We start from the raw sequence: 17500 nt of genomic DNA, 5'->3' as shown, positions 1-17500 counted from the left end.
GGTCTTCTGCAGTTGCATGCTGAGATGCTTTTCTGCTCACCACGGTTATCTCATCTCATTATCTCTAGCCGCTTTATCCTGTTCTACAGGGTCGCAGGCAAGCTGGAGCCTATCCCAGCTGACTACGGGCGAAAGGCGGGGTACACCCTGGACAAGTTGCCAGGTCATCACAGGCACCATGGTTATAAAGAGTGATTTATATGAGTTGCTGTGTCCTTCCTGGCGGCTCAAACCAATCTGTCCTGAGTTTCCCAAAAGTATCGCAGCACAAAGATCATTGTTAAATGATAGAGCGAGCAGCACAATGAACACTCACTCTCCTAGTTAAGATGCTCTTAGCATTAAGAGGCTTTTGAGAAACCCACCACTGGCCATTTTCCTCTGACCTCTCTTATCAAAAAGGCGTTTGTATCCACCCACAGAACTGTCACTCATTCAATGTTTTTTTTTGGTTTGGTTTTCACACCACTCTTTGTAAACTCAAGAGACTGTTTGTGTGTGAAAACCCCAGGAGAGCAGCAGTTTCTGAAATACTTAAACCAGTCCATCTGGCTCAAACCAACACCGATGCCACCGTGAAAGAAAGTCACACTTTGAGATCACAATTTTTCCTATTCTGAAGTTTGAACATTATGAACATTAACTGAAGCTCTTGATTTGTATTTGCATGATTTGATGCATTGTGCTGCTGTCAAGGGATCGGCTGATTTAAAGAACTGCATAAAACAGCAGGTAGATGGGTGTACCTAATAAAGTGGCCAGGGAGTGTAATTTGTATATTTTACACATACAGTATGAACAAAGTTTTTGTGGAAAACTTCTGACATTTACAAGTTTATAGCACATTTTTGTTTAATGTCGAGGTCTTGATGTTTTCTTCATCTTAATTTTTAAAAATGTTCTTATTGTGAGTTTATGGCTGGAATGTTTCATCACAGTTAGGTTTGTTGTGTTATTTGTCAGTCATCCATGTTGTGTGTCTTTTTGTCTAGTTGTCCTATCTGGAGCCAAGTGAAGTGCGCACTTGGCAGCCTCCTACTCCGGCGCCTACCAAACGAGTGGAGATGGACAGAACCGTGATGCCATGCGGTACCGTCGTCACCACCGTCACTGCGGTGAGGAGCAGACCGGGACGTCCACTTCTGACAGGTACCATCTCAAATCACACTTTAAACACATGAAACTTGGATAACGCCTGTTTTAAACACTTCCACTTTGCCAGTTTAAGGTCAAAGACCTTTGATGGAACAAAACTTTGCCCAGAAGGCATTGCTACAACCTGATTCAGTTTGTGCACGTGTGTGTTGGAAACGGGATTGAAACAGAGCCAGAGTGGTTCATACTCAGCAGGATGTGGTGATTTATATCATAACACGTGTTATATCGTACCTCTTATTTTCAGAATCGATTAAACCTCCAGCCAAAGCTAAGCTGACGGAGAGGCGGGTGTCTGAACAGTCCTCAGTGCTGGGAACTAAAGTCAGCAAAGCCTTATCTTCATCAGATACAGGTACACACACAGAGTACTCACTGTACTAACATAAACACCAGAAATAAAAACCTTTGATGGTAAAGAAAAACAAAACAGTTGACTCAAGAAAGCGCTTAAATTTGACCACATGTACATCAGTTTTAAATATTAGTGCACTTAAAGTGATTCGGTTTTTACGATATAAGCTGCCTGTGAGAATTAGACACAGTGCTCTGTAGTGTGGGTGTGTGTTAAACACTTCCACTGAGGAAAATGCAGTTGAAATATGGAGTCTGGTTCTGTAGAATTTATTTTATTTTTTGTACTCAATATTTGTCATATTCCCTCCGTGTGTAACGCAGCCTTTGTGAAATATCTTTACGCTGATTCATCTCTGACGTCGTCGCTTATCTGTGCGTCTGTCTAAATGAGTCCCCGTCCCCTTCAGGCCGATTTATATTTCTGTGCCGAATCTACACTGTAGGGTATGGCGTAGCTGCGTACCCGCATACCCAACACTGTAGCCTGACATGCACCTCTTCAGAAATGTAACTACACATTGTGGTGACACAGACCACGACAACGATGATTGGCTGGTCCGCTTGGTCACATCACATTTCCTCCTGTGCGTTTCCGGCTGTTCTTTCTTCTCTGGGAAGATCAGAAATCTTCTATCGTGATATTATGTAAAGATAAATAAATACAAGGTGTGAGGCTCTGTAGTGACTTTAGATCATTATAACAACCAGTTTAATCCTGCATCTAATCCTATGGATTTAAACACTATAGCGTTATTCTGGAGCCTCATTCCCGAGCGCGCAGTGGGACTTTCACCCCGAGCCGCTCATACGACTGAATACAGAGGAGTTAAATCAGTTCAGAAATGCTTTCAGTGAGAATTTACCTAATCAATTATAAATCATGTGAGGGTCCCAGTAAATTTGTTTGAAAACAATGTTTTTTCCATGTTATTTTCTGTTAATTTTCCTTCAGTGAAACACAGAACTCTTTTACGTGTAAAATCAGTAAATCGAAGCGTTTTCATGCAATCGCACCTCCTAGAGGACACATGCACCGTACGCACAAATATAAATACTTCACGCTGTGCAAACAAGAGTAGACTATGCCAAAGCATAAATCGGGCTTTAATGTCCCTGTAACCAATCAGAATATATGAAAAGAGCACATGACAGCTGTGTTCCTGTGTGTTTCTCCTGTTCAGAGCTGCTGATGCTGAACGGGACTGACCCGGTGGCTGAGGCTGCGATCAGACAGCTGTACGAGTCGGCGAAGCAGAAACTCAAATCTCCTGTCAAAAAGAGCACCATCATCATCTCTGGGGTGGCAAAGGTCTCTTTCTCACTCTCTCACACACACACTGTTCTCATTAATAATCGTTACCTGACAGAGGGAGACGTTGCATTGCACACAAGCTAAATCTTTACAGTTTAGTTGTAGATTTTTAAACTCTTGCTACATCAGAGCTTTACAACAGCACATGAAAGCAACTGAAATGAAATAAACTTCACCCTGAGAAAAGCCAGCTCACTAAGGGATAAGATTCATGTGCTTCTGGTATTATGATCCTCGAACTTGTGAGCAAGTAGAAAACAATAGGGCAGGACTATGGGCTCATTTGGGGTAAAAATGGACAGTGATTATATTAATTATTATATTATATAGAGAGGGCGGCATGGTGGTGTAGTGGTTAGCGCTATCGCCTCACAGCAAGAAGGTCCGGGTTCGAGCCCCGTGGCCGGCGAGGGCCTTTCTGTGCGGAGTTTGCATGTTCTCCCCGTGTCCGCGTGGGTTTCCTCTGGGTGCTCCGGTTTCCCCCACAGTCCAAAGACATGCAGGTTAGGTTAACTGGTGACTCTAAATTGACCATAGGTGTGAGTGTGAATGGTTGTCTGTGTCTATGTGTCAGCCCTGTGATGACCTGGCGACTTGTCCAGGGTGTACCCTGCCTTTCGCCCGTAGTCAGCTGGGATAGGCTCCAGCTTGCCTGCGACCCTGTAGAAGGATAAAGCGGCTAGAGATAATGAGATGAGATGAGATTATATAGAGACACACTGGACTTTGCCTGGTTGTTGTCTTATTCTTCTTCTTGTGTAAAACAGGGGAGTTATCTGTGGATCTTGTCTGCAAAGGGCTGGTGTAGCCGCAGGCTTTCACTCCAACCAACACCTGATTCCAATCATATAATCACATCATCTTCATCTCCAGTCATCTATCCAGTGCCTCCTGTTTGGCTGAAATGAAAACCTGCAGCCATGACGGCTCTTTGTGGACAAGCCTGAAGACTCCTGGTCAGATAAATCCAACAAACCCAAAAAATATATTCATAAAATATTGGGGGAAAATTCAGTTTTATCTTTCTGCCTTCTAGAAATTTCTTATTAATGTTGGCAGCTCTGTACATTCTGCTTTTAAGCATGATGAGAGTAAAATACACGGGACTCGTATCATAAAAAGATATAAGCACCAATAAGACACATTATTCACAGAACTATACAGTTAGACTGAAAAAGAGAGATTTTTTTTTTTTTTAATTGGATTGAGCCCTAGTTGGACGGGATTAAATGTCTGGGGGTAATTTTTCTTCCCCTCCCCTGGATATAAAAAATATATATTCATAAAACTGTTGATGGATAAGTTCTGAACATAACCTTTTTTTTTTTTAATGACTGCACAGCAGTCCTGTGCAGGGAGTGATGTCATCACGTAATGCATTATTGAATAGAAATGAACTGCAGGCAGAAAAGTCCGCAAACATTTTAAAAATTCAATTTTATTTTTATCCTTTGTAAGCCCCATGAAAGTCTTATAGTCAGGGCCTCATGCAGTCTCATTTCCCCGCTCAGGCGCCTCTATCTCAGGACGAGGAGATGACTCTGATGGCCGGCTACGCTGCTGCGATGGACGCCTCCATGGCTGAATCGCCTGAGTGCACAAGCCAGGAAACGGAGACTCTCTCTGAGCACTGCGTCTCGTACGAGACTGATCCGTTGGAGGGTCCAAGCGGAACAGATTGGGAGAGTCAGACTGGAGAGAAATTGGACAAAGCCTCGCTTTCACTCTGTGTCTCTGAGACCGGATCCAAAAAGGGGAAAGGTGCGACATCGTGTGCTTTTTTTTTTTTTTTCCTCAATATTTTAGCAATAATGCTTCTCATTGTTATGTTTTTTTTCTTGTCATGTGTAAATGTGATGGTAAAAACTCTTTCTCTCTTTCTCATTCTTTGACCACGCCCTCCTTTCTTTTTCCTCTTCCTGTCATCTCTCTGCCATCTTTAAGAGGAGAGCAGTGGCAAGCAGACTTTAATGCTGCCCGAGTAAGTGCACTCTCTCAAGGAGTCTATAGCGACGTCGTCATGTAGACTTCCCCTAAAAAAGTAGTGTCATTTGTAGTGGAGTTCAAAGCAAACCCAGTCCACAGCCTTCTTTAATTTATTATGTCGCCATAACCTGAATGAAATCCATTCTGCTGTAAAGCTGAGGTGTGGACTGGTCTTGATTGCTTTTATCCCTCATATCTCTCCCTTCATCCCTCCATTTTACCACACTTTTATTTGAAACATCTTGTAGTAAAAGATTCTATGTAGAGTAATTTCCCGTGTTTTGTTTACGCTCCATCTCTCAGATCATGTAAATCACATATTCACGATCCCCACTTATAATTCTTAGATGAGTGTGTGTGAATGTGTGTTTCCCATCACATCACATCACTCTGTGAAAGTAGGAGGAGATTCTCAGGTCAGTGTTGATTGGAACGATCAGTAAGACCACTCAAAATGAATGAAAACGATTTTGAAACAAAACCAGGTATCTGATTTCATACTAAGATGTGACCCAAACATGAGGGGTGTCACTACTTTTAATTGTGAGCGCGAGGAGTAAAGATTAACACACATCGCCGTAGACACGTGAAGCCGCTAAATGCTGCTCATGGTGTGTAGGACACTGAGGAAAGCACCCTCCTATCTGCCCTCTTCCTCACACAGGAACTCACAGATGCCCATGATTGGTTAGTGTCACTGTGATTGACTGGAGATAAAGTGCATGCCCTTGCCAGTTTTAGTTCCTAGACTCCTAGCATCAGGAATCATACTTGCAAACTCCGCCTCCTGGGAGATCACAGAGGAAAAAAACTTATTCAGTGGCGATCCAAAATATAGACCCTGGTTCAATCCATTTATCAACAGAAATCAAAACTCAGAGTAGGCTTGGGGTGTATAATTTTTTTTTTTCAGCTGGTGATTCCTTTCACGATAAAGTAAGTATTCCACACATCTCCTCTGTACAGATTTATTTTCATGAATATAATGCTTAACTTTCCACTCAGTTTAATCTTGACTTTAGATTCTTGTCCCGTTGTGTGATAAATCCCGTTCAGTTCCTGTGAAGCATAAATTTGCCTTAAGCAAAAGTTTGCAAGCTGTTTAATGCAACATGCGAGGATTCTTCTTTAATTCTGGCCACTAACAAGTGTTAAATGTTGTAAGCTAAATATGTTTCTTTGTCTGTTTCCCTGTGCAGGCAGCTTCCTCCATAAAGGCGCCCGGCTATTTTTCAGGCGCCGACAGCAGAGGAAGGAGCCGGGGATGAGTCAGTCCCATAACGACCTGCAGTACCTGGAGCAGGCCGAGGAGAGACGACGTACAGCCAGCTTCAAGCACATCATCAACCGCAAACTGCTGCACAAAAACAAGAGCAAAGCCAACGGCGTCCAGACGCCAGACCTCCATCACCCTCACTAACACCTACACACAACACAACACACACACACACGCCTTCACTAACACCCCAACACATACACCCTCACACTCTCTCTGTCCCCTAAAATGACACTTGAATTCTAAGGACGCCAACAGCGTTATTCTAGTACTAATCCGGATAGACACGCTGATCCACATGCTAATCCTTGCGCTAATCCTCAAAACTGCGTATCAGAAGGGCGTCCACGATACGTAACAAAGTCACGCGCTACAGGTGGGACGATATATTGGGATGACGATGTCCTGAGATCTGAAGCTGTTATATCGTTACTCTCCGTCTTCATATCCATCCTCAGCGGATATTCATGCTAACAGGTTTCTGGGTGATCTCTGGATAAAATGATGATAATCCAAATACTAATCCTGTGTGCTAAAGTGCATCATAATCTGATCATGGCCTTTCTGTTAAAGATGGCTGCCTCGAAACGTAAATAAGAGGTCTGAATGTTAGACATGTAAATATATATATTGGTTTGCACATTTGTTTATATTCAGACTGTTTGGGAAAATAGCAAAACTGAAGATGAGGATGAGTTGTGCAGCTTTGTAATCTTTTTTTTTTTTTTTTTAAACGAAAATAATGGGGGAAAAATCTGTCATATAAAATGAAAAATCTGACGCACATACTACCCTGGTCGCATTTAATTAATTTTAATGATCAAAACGGCACCTCGTCTCGCTCTGCGTTCACACGAGCAATTTCGTGTTGTCACTTCCGGGTCATCTCCTGTGGGCGGGGCCTGTCCAGTCTGTTAGAACAAGATTATAAATAATAGAAGCCAACATATACACCATCTACTGTACGCTTTATACACATCTTAGCGTTACTGGTGTTCAAAAATGGTCTTGGGCTATATAGCAACAATGTCTCCAGAATTAATGGCACCCTTCATCATCATCATCTCATCTCATTATCTCTAGCCGCTTTATCCTTCTACAGGGTCGCAGGCAAGCTGGAGCCTATCCCAGCTGACTACGGGCGAAAGGCGGGGTACACCCTGGACAAGTCGCCAGGTCATCACAGGGCTGACACATAGACACAGACAACCATTCACACTCACATTCACACCTACGGTCAATTTAGAGTCACCAGTTAACCTAACCTGCATGTCTTTGGACTGTGGGGCAAACCGGAGCACCCGGAGGAAACCCATGCGGACACGGGGAGAACATGCAAACTCCGCACAGAAAGGCCCTCGCCGGCCACGGGGCTCGAACCCGGACCTTCTTGCTGTGAGGCGACAGCGCTAACCACTACACCACCGTGCCGCCCCATCATCATCATGATCCAAAATAAATATTATATTCAGTAGTTCAGGATCAGGTTCAGTGATGTTATTCCGTCCATGGGAGGTTTTGTGAAATATTATTTAGAATTCTGTCAATAATTAAAAACAAATAGTGTCATTACAATAATTTTTAAACTCAAAATATTCCTGATTGGACACACACGTCTGTGTGTTTATTTATATATATCCCCCCTTATTTTAATCAAGGGCACCCTTAATTCTGGAGGATTCATTTTCCATCCATTTTTATAGCCATATTATGGACAAGATTTACAAAATGTTAAATACAGACATTGCTAAAGTTAATGTGATAAATAAGGGAGCATTCACACAGTCTTGTTCTAAAACGCTCCAAAACCCAACGACATCTACACAAGCGTGTATCGTGATGGTAAAATATCACAATATTGGTATCACATCATCGTTATCATATTACCAAGCTTTAAAGTGTGGTTTAATATTACATTGTCATAAAGAGTGTATTATTGATCGTCCCACCCTCGCTATATGATCAGTCGTACGATTGGAGTTCACTGCAGCCGTTCAGGTGGATTATTAACTTTACTGTGTCAGAACTTCTTTACATCAAATGAATGACAAGCTTGTGTGAACTCAGTGACTTCGTTTATTCGAGTCACACTTGGTGTTTTGGAGCTGAAGAGTTTTAACTGTTTTTTATTTTTTTTAATGTTTGAATACATATATTCAGATTAAAATTAATGATACATTGGAAATATAATAATAGAAATTGAGACAGTCTGAGGTAACTCTGCATATATTAATAATAAATACCTGAAGATTCTTTATCAGTCATGTTTTAAATGTTAATAATAATAATGGTGTCAAGGGGTGGATGGCAATGCGCGCACGTGTGAGAGAGAAATTTCCTGTTTCTGAAGAAGCATCATAATTCGAGGCCAAATACATGCCACTGAAAAGAGAGAGAGAGAGTGTACAGCAGGAAGGAAGACAGATGGTGTGTTGTGTAAAACAGTTGAGATGTGCCACATGGGAATTTGATGAGTTCTTATATGAACTTAGTTTTACTTATTTTACCTTTTTTATTTTTTTATTTTTATTGTATATGTGTGAGTAAGAGTCAATCTGTTTGAATATCTCATCTCATCTCATCTCATTATCTCTAGCCGCTTTATCCTTCTACAGGGTCGCAGGCAAGCTGGAGCCTATCCCAGCTGACTACGGGCGAAAGGCGGGGTACACCCTGGACAAGTCGCCAGGTCATCACAGGGCTGACACATAGACACAGGCAACCATTCACACTCACATTCACACCTACGGTCAATTTAGAGTCACCAGTTAACCTAATCTGCATGTCTTTGGACTGTGGGGGAAACCGGAGCACCCGGAGGAAACCCACGCGGACACGGGGAGAACATGCAAACTCCACACAGAAAGGCCCTCGCCGGCCCCGGGGCTCGAACCCAGGACCTTCTTGCTGTGAGGCGACAGCGCTAACCACTACACCACCGTGCCGCCCTGTTTGAATATTGTTTCATGAATATAGGACAGAAGTGTATTTGAGAGAGAGAGAGAGAGGGAGATGTTTAGTTAAAAGTTTTGGGTTGTTTCAGTAAAAACACGCACACACGGTGCACTTTGTGTGAGTTTTAATCAAAGTGTTCAAACACTACAGGAGGGCATTAACGAGAGCTTTAATCACACTCATTCATGTCACAATGTCATTTCATTTATTTGTTTGTGTTTGTTTGTTTGTTTGTTTGTTTGTTTGTTTGTTTTTATATCACATGACCTGTGCTACATTTGTGTTTGTCTCTGAGGGATCTAAAGATCCACTTCCCGCTGATAATTATCCCACATTCCTTTATTCTGAGAGTGTGTGATGTTCCGCACTGTTTGTATTTGTATGTTTGTAGTCACATGACCAGCTGATTGTGTGTGAGAGGTTTCGATAATCAGAGTCCTGTTCCACGTTTCCTTTTTGATCTTAATCATTTTATTTGATGGTTGTTGTTGTTGTTGTTGTTGTTGTTTCGACGGAGAGCTTTAACACAAGTGTGTGATGTCAGGCTGCGGTTTGAACCGTGCATGAGTGAATGTGATTTGTTTTTAGTTTAGTCACATGACCTGCAGTCCTGTGGTTAATATCCTGTACAGACAGAGCTTCACAGTGATGCGTCCTGTTTATCTCATGCCAAAAATAAAACGTCCAAGATCTCACTTTCACCCAAACTGTATCAGTCAACATGTTCGGGTGTGTGTGTGTGTGTGAGAGAGAGAGAGAGATGATGATGATGATGATAATGTAGTCTGCAGTTTATCATGGTGCACCTAAATCAGTAACACTATTTATGCATAAACACTTTGATAAAATATCAGACCGAATAAATGTGTGTTAGAGCTTCACACACACACAGGACACGTCCCCAGGTGTATGCAGACGCGATTTTAGAGTCTGTTGTGGCCCCAAGCAAAAATTTCCAGGGGGCCCTTCTGACCAGTGTTCATCACCAATATGTTATAAATAATCTGACACCAACGAAAAATGTATGAAACCAAAGTTTTTTAAATTCCAAATGTGAAAATACAATGGTAAAGAACAATAAAAAACAAAATAAATAAGCCCTCGGGCCCCGACTCTCGGGGGGGCCCTGGGCCAGGGGGCCCCAAGCAGTTGCCTGCCTTGCCAGTTCACAAGCTGCGTCTGGGTGTATGTGAATGATTTGGGAAAGTGTCAATAATTTCCAAAATCTTGGACATCTGTAAACTGCACCATGTTCACTATGTAGTGCGCTGTTGTCATTTAATGTCTGGATAAAATCTCCTGCACTTATGAAATGCACTGCCACTACTTAATGTCTACAACGCACTTTTCAGGGGATTAGGGTTGAGGGCGCAGGGATTATTACTAATCCCCAAATTTATTTGGAACAAGAAGGTCATATGATCGGCCGGTCAGTTTATCATCTTTGTATCCTATAATGTCCAATTTCTATATGGATCAGGGAGTCAAGGCTGAGAGTAGACCCTCTTGAGTCTCATCACACTTTGGTGTGATGCTGATGGACAGGGCTGTATCCAAAATTTACAAGTGAAACAGGAAGTGATGTAATGGAGCTAAGCATAGCCGTGAAATTAATGAGCTTCATGGATTTACTGTAGAAGTATCGCGTGTGTGTGTGCCGAAGAGACTACTGTTTGTTTCACACTTGTTTGCACTGGATTCTGTGTGTGCACGTGTGTGTGTGTGTATGCTATGCAGAGATCATATATGATTAACATATCAGGTTTATCATTTCAAGCAATAAATGCTGACTGATTAACAACAAAGTTTTTTGTGGTGTTTTTCTGGTTTTGTTGGAAGATTTTTTTTCTCGCTTTTTATTTTTATTTCAACCTGTTGAATTTGGCCTCTAGCACTGCACATGTGAACTCACGTACACCTGGAGAACCGTATGTGATCACGTGAAAATAATCACACTACATCTGAACAGCATGCTTCATTTAACAAACACATTTATCCATAAATCATTTGTACGAGTGTTTACACAAGACATTTGGTTTTCATGAAAATCATATTCTGGGCTGGAATGATTGTACAGCATGCATCTTTAATTAAAAAAAAATTGGTGCACATGTTTTAATGTATTTTATTATTAATTTATTTACATTATTTTTTATTACATATTACATTTACAGTGTTTAGCAGATGCCCTTATCCAGAGCAACATATTGAAGAGCTTTAGAGTCTCTATCAAAAACATCCATGCTCGTTCAGACCACCTTCTAGAACATGAATGAAAACCAGCTGATTTTTTTTTTTTTTTGGCATTTATTACATTACAGACATTGAGCAGACACTCTTACCCAGAGCAATGTATAACATACCCAGAGCAGCCTGGGGAGCAGGTAGGGGTTCAGTGCCTTGCTCAAAGGCACTTCAGCCATTCCTGCTGGTCCAGGAAATCGAACCAGAGACTTTTTGGTTCCAGCACTGCTTCCATTAGGCCATGACTTCCCCCAAAACATTCTGATTAAAGAATATTTAAAAATTACAGAAAGTAAGCCAACACAAATCCATAAATTAAGACAAACAAAACTAATCATTAAGTTATGACAAAAAAGAAATGGTGGTGTGTAAATGAAATGGAGGACGATTCCATCTTTCTGTGCAGAGCTGCAAGCTGTAAACAAACACCTCAGCTGATGGGGGATTCAATGCTCTCTTCTTCTCCTTCTTTTTATACTGGTGAGTGGCGTCATGATTAGTGTGTCCGCCTCTTGATCAGGAGACCGTGAGTTCTACTCACAGTCAGGCCATACCAAAGACCATCATAAAAATGGTGCCTACTGCCATCTGGCAAGGCACGCTGCAATACAGATGCGAGTGGGGAGTCAAACTCTTGCGGTTACCAGAGGACTAGCCCCCCACTGTAACCCTAACTATGTAATATAGGTGAGAAGCTGAGGGCTACAAAACGGAGATTGGCACCGCCAAACGCGCCATGAATGGTGCGGGCAGGACTTTAACTAATAATAATAATAAACATTATATTGTCAGAGAAGTGAATCAAAATAACTTTCGCTTCTGTTTTTCCAGTATTTACCCTGATCGCTCATTTCTGCTCCCAGCTGTCTGTTCACTTTACCTTTTATGGAGTTCTGTGGGCGTCACTAAATGCAAATGAGCTGTGTCAGGAACGTGCTTTATTTTCACTTTACTGATGATCAACATGCGCACGTGAGTACGAAGAAAAGAAAAGATTCTGAAATCCATCAGAAATTTTTAAACAATTACAAATAAGTTTGTTAAAGGATTAATGAATTTTCTTTGTGTGGAAAAAAATTACGAAATGAAATATAAAACATAAATACACATGCAGGGCGGCACGGTGGTGTAGTGATTAGCACTGTCGCCTCACAGCAAGAAGGTCCTGGGTTCGAGCCCAGCGGCTGGCGAGGGCCTTAAATTTCTGTGTGGATCTCCCCGTGTCTGCGTGGGTTTCCTCCTGGGTGCTCCGGTTTCCCCGACAGTCCAAATTAGGCTAATTGGCAGCTCTAAATTGACTGTAGGTGTGAATGTGAAGGTGTGTGAATGGTTGTTTGTTGCGTGGGTTTCCTCCGGGTGCTCCGGTTTCCCCCACAGTCCAAAGACATGCAGGTTAGGTTAACTGGTGACTCTAAATTGAGCATAGGTGTGAATGTGAGTGTGAATGGTTGTCTGTGTCTATGTGTCAGCCCTGTGATGACCTGGCGACTTGTCCAGGGTGTACCCCGCCTTTCGCCCGTAGTCAGCTGGGATAGGCTCCAGCTCGCCTGCGACCCTGTAGAACAGGATAAAGCGGTTACGGATAATGGATGGATGGAAATACACATGCACGACGTGAAGAACAAATGTGTGAAATGTAAAGTGTCTAAAACATACAGAGGTCAATTTCATGTGTGACCTGTGTGTGTAAGTTTGAATCACGTGTTTTAAAATGTGTCAGTGTGGGTAAGACGGTAAGAGTGAATTTTAGGACGTTAAAAAACAAAACAAAAAAGGACACGCTTGTACATACGAACTCCATTACCCAGAATGCCCCGTGCGCGGCTTTACTTCCGGTCCTGCGCGGTTTCTGGAGCGGATTGGAAACCCGGAGTCAGGATTTCAGTGTTAACGTGCAGACAACTGAAAAAACAGGTAAAATCATTGCGCTTTATAAAGTCAGAACCGATCAGAGCTGTAGTTCGGCGCTTCCCGGTGGTTCCGGGCGGGCACACCGGGGGATGGAACCGGGCCGTGCGCGCGCTTTGCGCCATGTTTTGCGCTCTTTCTGGTGCTCGTGCTCCGCGCTCTCCGGTCCAGCCGCCGCGCCGATTGTTCTCGGTTACAGTTTTCGCTTTTTTTTGACGTTTGGCGAATAGATCAGAGTTAAAACCCGGCTACGTTCACACACACACACACACCACACACACCAGAGCCTGGAGTCTGCGCAGTGTTTACTCTCTCTCTCTCTCTCTCTCTCTCTTTGTTCAGGTCAGGGGTGTTAATGATCAGTGGAGTGTCGAGTGGGTTCATGCTGGAAGAACTCAAAACTCATTTTCACACACACACACACACACACACACACTGTAACGTTCTGAAGTGCAGGACTGGATCATATGTTGTGTTCCTGTTCACAGTGTGAAAGGGGTGATTCAGTTAAAAGCTAGAGATGTGTTCAGTGTGTGATATTTTGTTAATTTAATTTTTAATATTTCTTTTTTTTTCTTTTTTTGTCGACACTGGAGTGAACACAATCCAAGTCTACGTCAGCAAAACCTTCAGCGTAGATCTCTGGATCTCAGGCTGCGTTCACACACACACATGCACACAGTGTGTGTATTTACTCTGTGTGAACTGAACCCTGGTGTGATGTGTGTTCTCTTCTTCTGTGTGGTTTGGTCAGAACAAAGCGACCGAACCCAAGAATGTCTCAGCGAGGTGATCTCTCCGTACACTTCTCAAAAGAACTCTAGATCGGTTCGATTGCACTGAGAGAGAGAGGATCCTGAATTGACCTAAATGCACGAAGTGACCCGGTGTGTTTTGGGTTGCACTGGAGGTTTTTCTGTAGGTGCGAACTGATAAACTGAGCCAAAGGAGAGAGATGTAGTGCTTTGGACATGTGATGTGAATGACGAAAAGGAAAAAAAAAAAAAACACTGGATGCTATGCACAAAATATTACAAACTAGAAATTTCTGTAATTATCTAATAATACCGGCGGCACGGTGGTGTAGTGGTTAGCGCTGTCGCCTCACAGCAAGAAGGTCCTGGGTTCAAGCCCCGTGGCCGGCGAGGGCCTTTCTGCGCGGAGTTTGCATGTTCTCCCCGTGTCCGCGTGGGTTTCCTCCGGGTGCTCCGGTTTCCCCCACAGTCCAAAGACATGCAGGTTAGGTTAACTGGTGACTCTAAGTTGACCGTAGGTGTGAATGGTTGTCTGTGTCTATGTGTCAGCCCTGTGATGACCTGGCGACTTGTCCAGGGTGTACCCCGCCTTTCGCCCGTAGTCAGCTGGGATAGGCTCCAGCTTGCCTGCGACCCTGTAGAACAGGATAAAGCAGCTACAGATAATGAGATGAGATCTAATAATACACCGAGTATGGGGATTTTTACGATTTCTGCGTGCACTTGGGAAAAGATTGTTGACCAAACCAAAAGTATCCATTTCACTCAGGTTCAGATTCAGACTCGGGGATCAAAAGTGCCCTGAATGCACCTCCAGGTTTTCATGACGTCACACAGTCTTGCCGAGGTGCTCTAGGAGATTTTTTTTTTCCTTTTCCTGTATTTGTTTACATTTTTATGAATTTGTACCAGCACTACCTGCAGGGTTGGAGCACTTGTATTGTACACAAACCTCACCACAGCGAGCGCTAGTGTTTACATCACACACATTCTCCACTTCACTCACAAATCTCTTTGTATGTAATGTATGGATCATTTAAGTGCAATCTAGGTTGCTACACAGTGAACATTTTTAAGTGTTTATAATATTTCATTTGAGACACAGTTCAATGCACGTACACTCAGCATGTAACTATTCATCCAGTTCACCATTCAATTCAATCCACTGGGTTCAGGATTCAGTTTTCTTCATGAAATCAGGGGGGACAAAATGAAATGAAGAAAATTTTATTCCCAAAAGATGCAACGTTTACTTTCCTATTCTTTTTCAACTTACATTTTACTTTTTTCTTCATAATCAACAATAATTATAATAATTATTTTATTATAATTATTTAAGGGCGGCACGGTGGTGTAGTGGTTAGCATTGTCGCCTCACTGCAAGAAGGTCCGGGTTCGAGCCCCGTGGCCGGCGAGGGCCTTTCTGTGCGGAGTTTGCATGTTCTCCCCGTGTCCGCGTGGGTTTCCTCCGGGTGCTCCGGTTTCCCCCACAGTCCAAAGACATGCAGGTTAGGTTAACTGGTGACTCTAAATTGACCGTAGGTGTGAATGTGAGTGTGAATGGTTGTCTGTGTCTATGTGTCAGCCCTGTGATGACCTGGCGACTTGTCCAGGGTGTACCCCGCCTTTCGCCTGTAGTCAGCTGGGATAGGCTCCAGCTTGCCTGCGACCCTGTAGGACAGGATAAAGCGGCTAGAGATAATGAGATGAGATGAGATAATTATTTAAGCACATTTGTAAATGTTGGCGTAAAATACAGGGCTAGTCAATATTAACACTAATGGATTATTTGTATTATTCTTATTTTTATTTTTATTATTCTTTAAATGGTACTGTTGCTAGCTGGTTTTAGTGTGTTGACCATGATGGCGAACAGGTTGAGACCGTCCTGTAAATCATCTTGCACATATGATATAGGTTTTGTGAATAAATGTTTTTTTACCATTTAAGTGTTAACATAATTTTGACTAACCCTGTATAATAGCCTCTTGACCAAAGCATTCCTTTTATTAAAAATAAAAAATGAATGACAAATAGGCCTTTTCTTATTAATACCATTGATGAATGTTTGTACTGCCTCCATTTGCTTCTCTTTTCTTTAGTTTTCAGCATCCTGTAAAAAGAGAGCTCAGATTTCTTGTTAAATCTATTTGTACAGTCAATAACATGACAGCTCTTTCCCATTTTAGATCTTTTTGTTTGTGTGTTTGTTTTGTAGAGTAGAGTAGAGTAACTTTATTGATCCCTAGAGGGAAATTAAAGTGTCAAGTAGCTTATACAAAAATACAAAAAAAAAAAACATATTAAGATACAGAGAAATATGAAATGAAGAAAAAAAGAGCAGCATTAGAGCTGTGTTACTTCCACCCACTGTGAAGTCACATGCATTCCTACTATTGTATATTATTGCACCCTCTGCTGTCTAAACAGTGAAATTACAGTTTGGAAAAACTAACATTATGCAGCCTGGTAATAATCATGATTCATTTTTTATTTAATCAATTTGAATCGTCATAACTTTGTATCATGATTTATCATTGCATGATATATCATTACATGCCTAGCTCACACTGTACCCATGAAGGATGTGTTATTACACCCGCCGTCCTGATGAGGGCAAACGATGGCCCATAATTACATAATTATTACACACACAACATGCCTATAAAATAGAATTTCTACATCAGTCAGTGATAATACACACTTATTTATTTTCCTAATTGCGTTTTCCTCTTTGTGTTTGTGAACCTCGGCGCAGCAGAAATGGCCGAGCAGACACCAGAGGACTACATCTGTGAGTATAAACATATAGACTAATACATTACTACTTTATTATTATTATTAGTGAAAAAAATTCTGTCGTTTTCAGCTTTTCTCTGTTGGTCAAGTTGCGGTTCGGTTTATGGGATGTTTCCATATATGGGAATGTGGGCATATTTTTGAGTCTATACATGGACATTGTAGAACAGGAAGAAGGAAGTTATTGGTGTGTGTGTGTGTTTTTTCACCCTTTTTAAGTGCAGAATCATTAAAGTACTTTTGATCATGAAATGTTTGTAAGGTGTGTGCTTGAATTTATAGTTCGACTCGATCATGTGACCTCACCACGTGTCTTTATATTGCGTTGACGTACTGATAATGAGTGAGTTTGATGTACAGAACGTCAGTGTGCACTTTCCTGCATGTTCTTAATCTGGAATTTGGGAGACATTACATTTTACAGATAAAATCCTGTAATTAATGTAAAATTATTTTACGTGAGACCTAAAGCAGGTGTTTTTAGGAGCGTTAATTATTTTCGTAAGAAATGTATATGCCAATTCTTCACGTATTCACTTCTGTATATTTATATGTTTGCTGGTGTTGAGTGGTATATCAGATATATTTCATTCACTTGTCTTTGACTCATTCAGTATCATGCTAGCTGAATGGAATATATCTGATATACCACGAAAAAAAATCTAGCCATTATTATTATTATTATTATTATTATTATACAGACACATTCCTTTCAGGTGTTCAACACATCTTTCTCTTTCAAAATTTTCTCAA

The 17500-nt window shown here is 41.8% G+C and overlaps 2 protein-coding genes across 4 annotated transcripts in view; both read left to right on the top strand.

Annotated features, from left to right (window-relative positions):
* Positions 1-7235, top strand: part of LOC132873009 (C2 domain-containing protein 2) — a 16265-nt gene extending 9030 nt beyond the window's left edge. For both annotated transcript variants that reach the window (XM_060908185.1, XM_060908184.1), the window contains 5 exons: positions 993-1149; positions 1403-1510; positions 2694-2821; positions 4336-4585; positions 6010-7235. In XM_060908185.1, the coding sequence (XP_060764168.1) occupies positions 993-1149; positions 1403-1510; positions 2694-2821; positions 4336-4585; positions 6010-6230 (864 nt within the window). In that variant the 3' untranslated portion in view covers positions 6231-7235. The remainder of the gene's footprint in view (positions 1-992; positions 1150-1402; positions 1511-2693; positions 2822-4335; positions 4586-6009) is intronic.
* A 5898-nt stretch (positions 7236-13133) lies between these two features.
* The window catches only part of prdm15 (PR domain containing 15), a 15919-nt gene continuing 11552 nt past the window's right edge, over positions 13134-17500 (top strand). The window contains exons 1-2 of one of the 2 annotated variants that reach the window (XM_060909506.1): positions 13134-13199; positions 16710-16742. In XM_060909506.1, the coding sequence (XP_060765489.1) occupies positions 16712-16742 (31 nt within the window). In that variant the 5' untranslated portion in view covers positions 13134-13199; positions 16710-16711. Of the gene's footprint in view, positions 13200-16706; positions 16743-17500 lie in introns of both variants that reach the window. The other variant, XM_060909507.1, reaches the window with a different exon arrangement.

The sequence above is a fragment of the Neoarius graeffei genome, chromosome 25 (assembly GCF_027579695.1).
Source record: "Neoarius graeffei isolate fNeoGra1 chromosome 25, fNeoGra1.pri, whole genome shotgun sequence".
Taxonomy (NCBI): Eukaryota; Metazoa; Chordata; class Actinopteri; order Siluriformes; family Ariidae; genus Neoarius; species Neoarius graeffei.
Note: the sequence above shows the minus strand (reverse complement) of the source record. Positions and strands in the feature narration are given on the sequence as shown.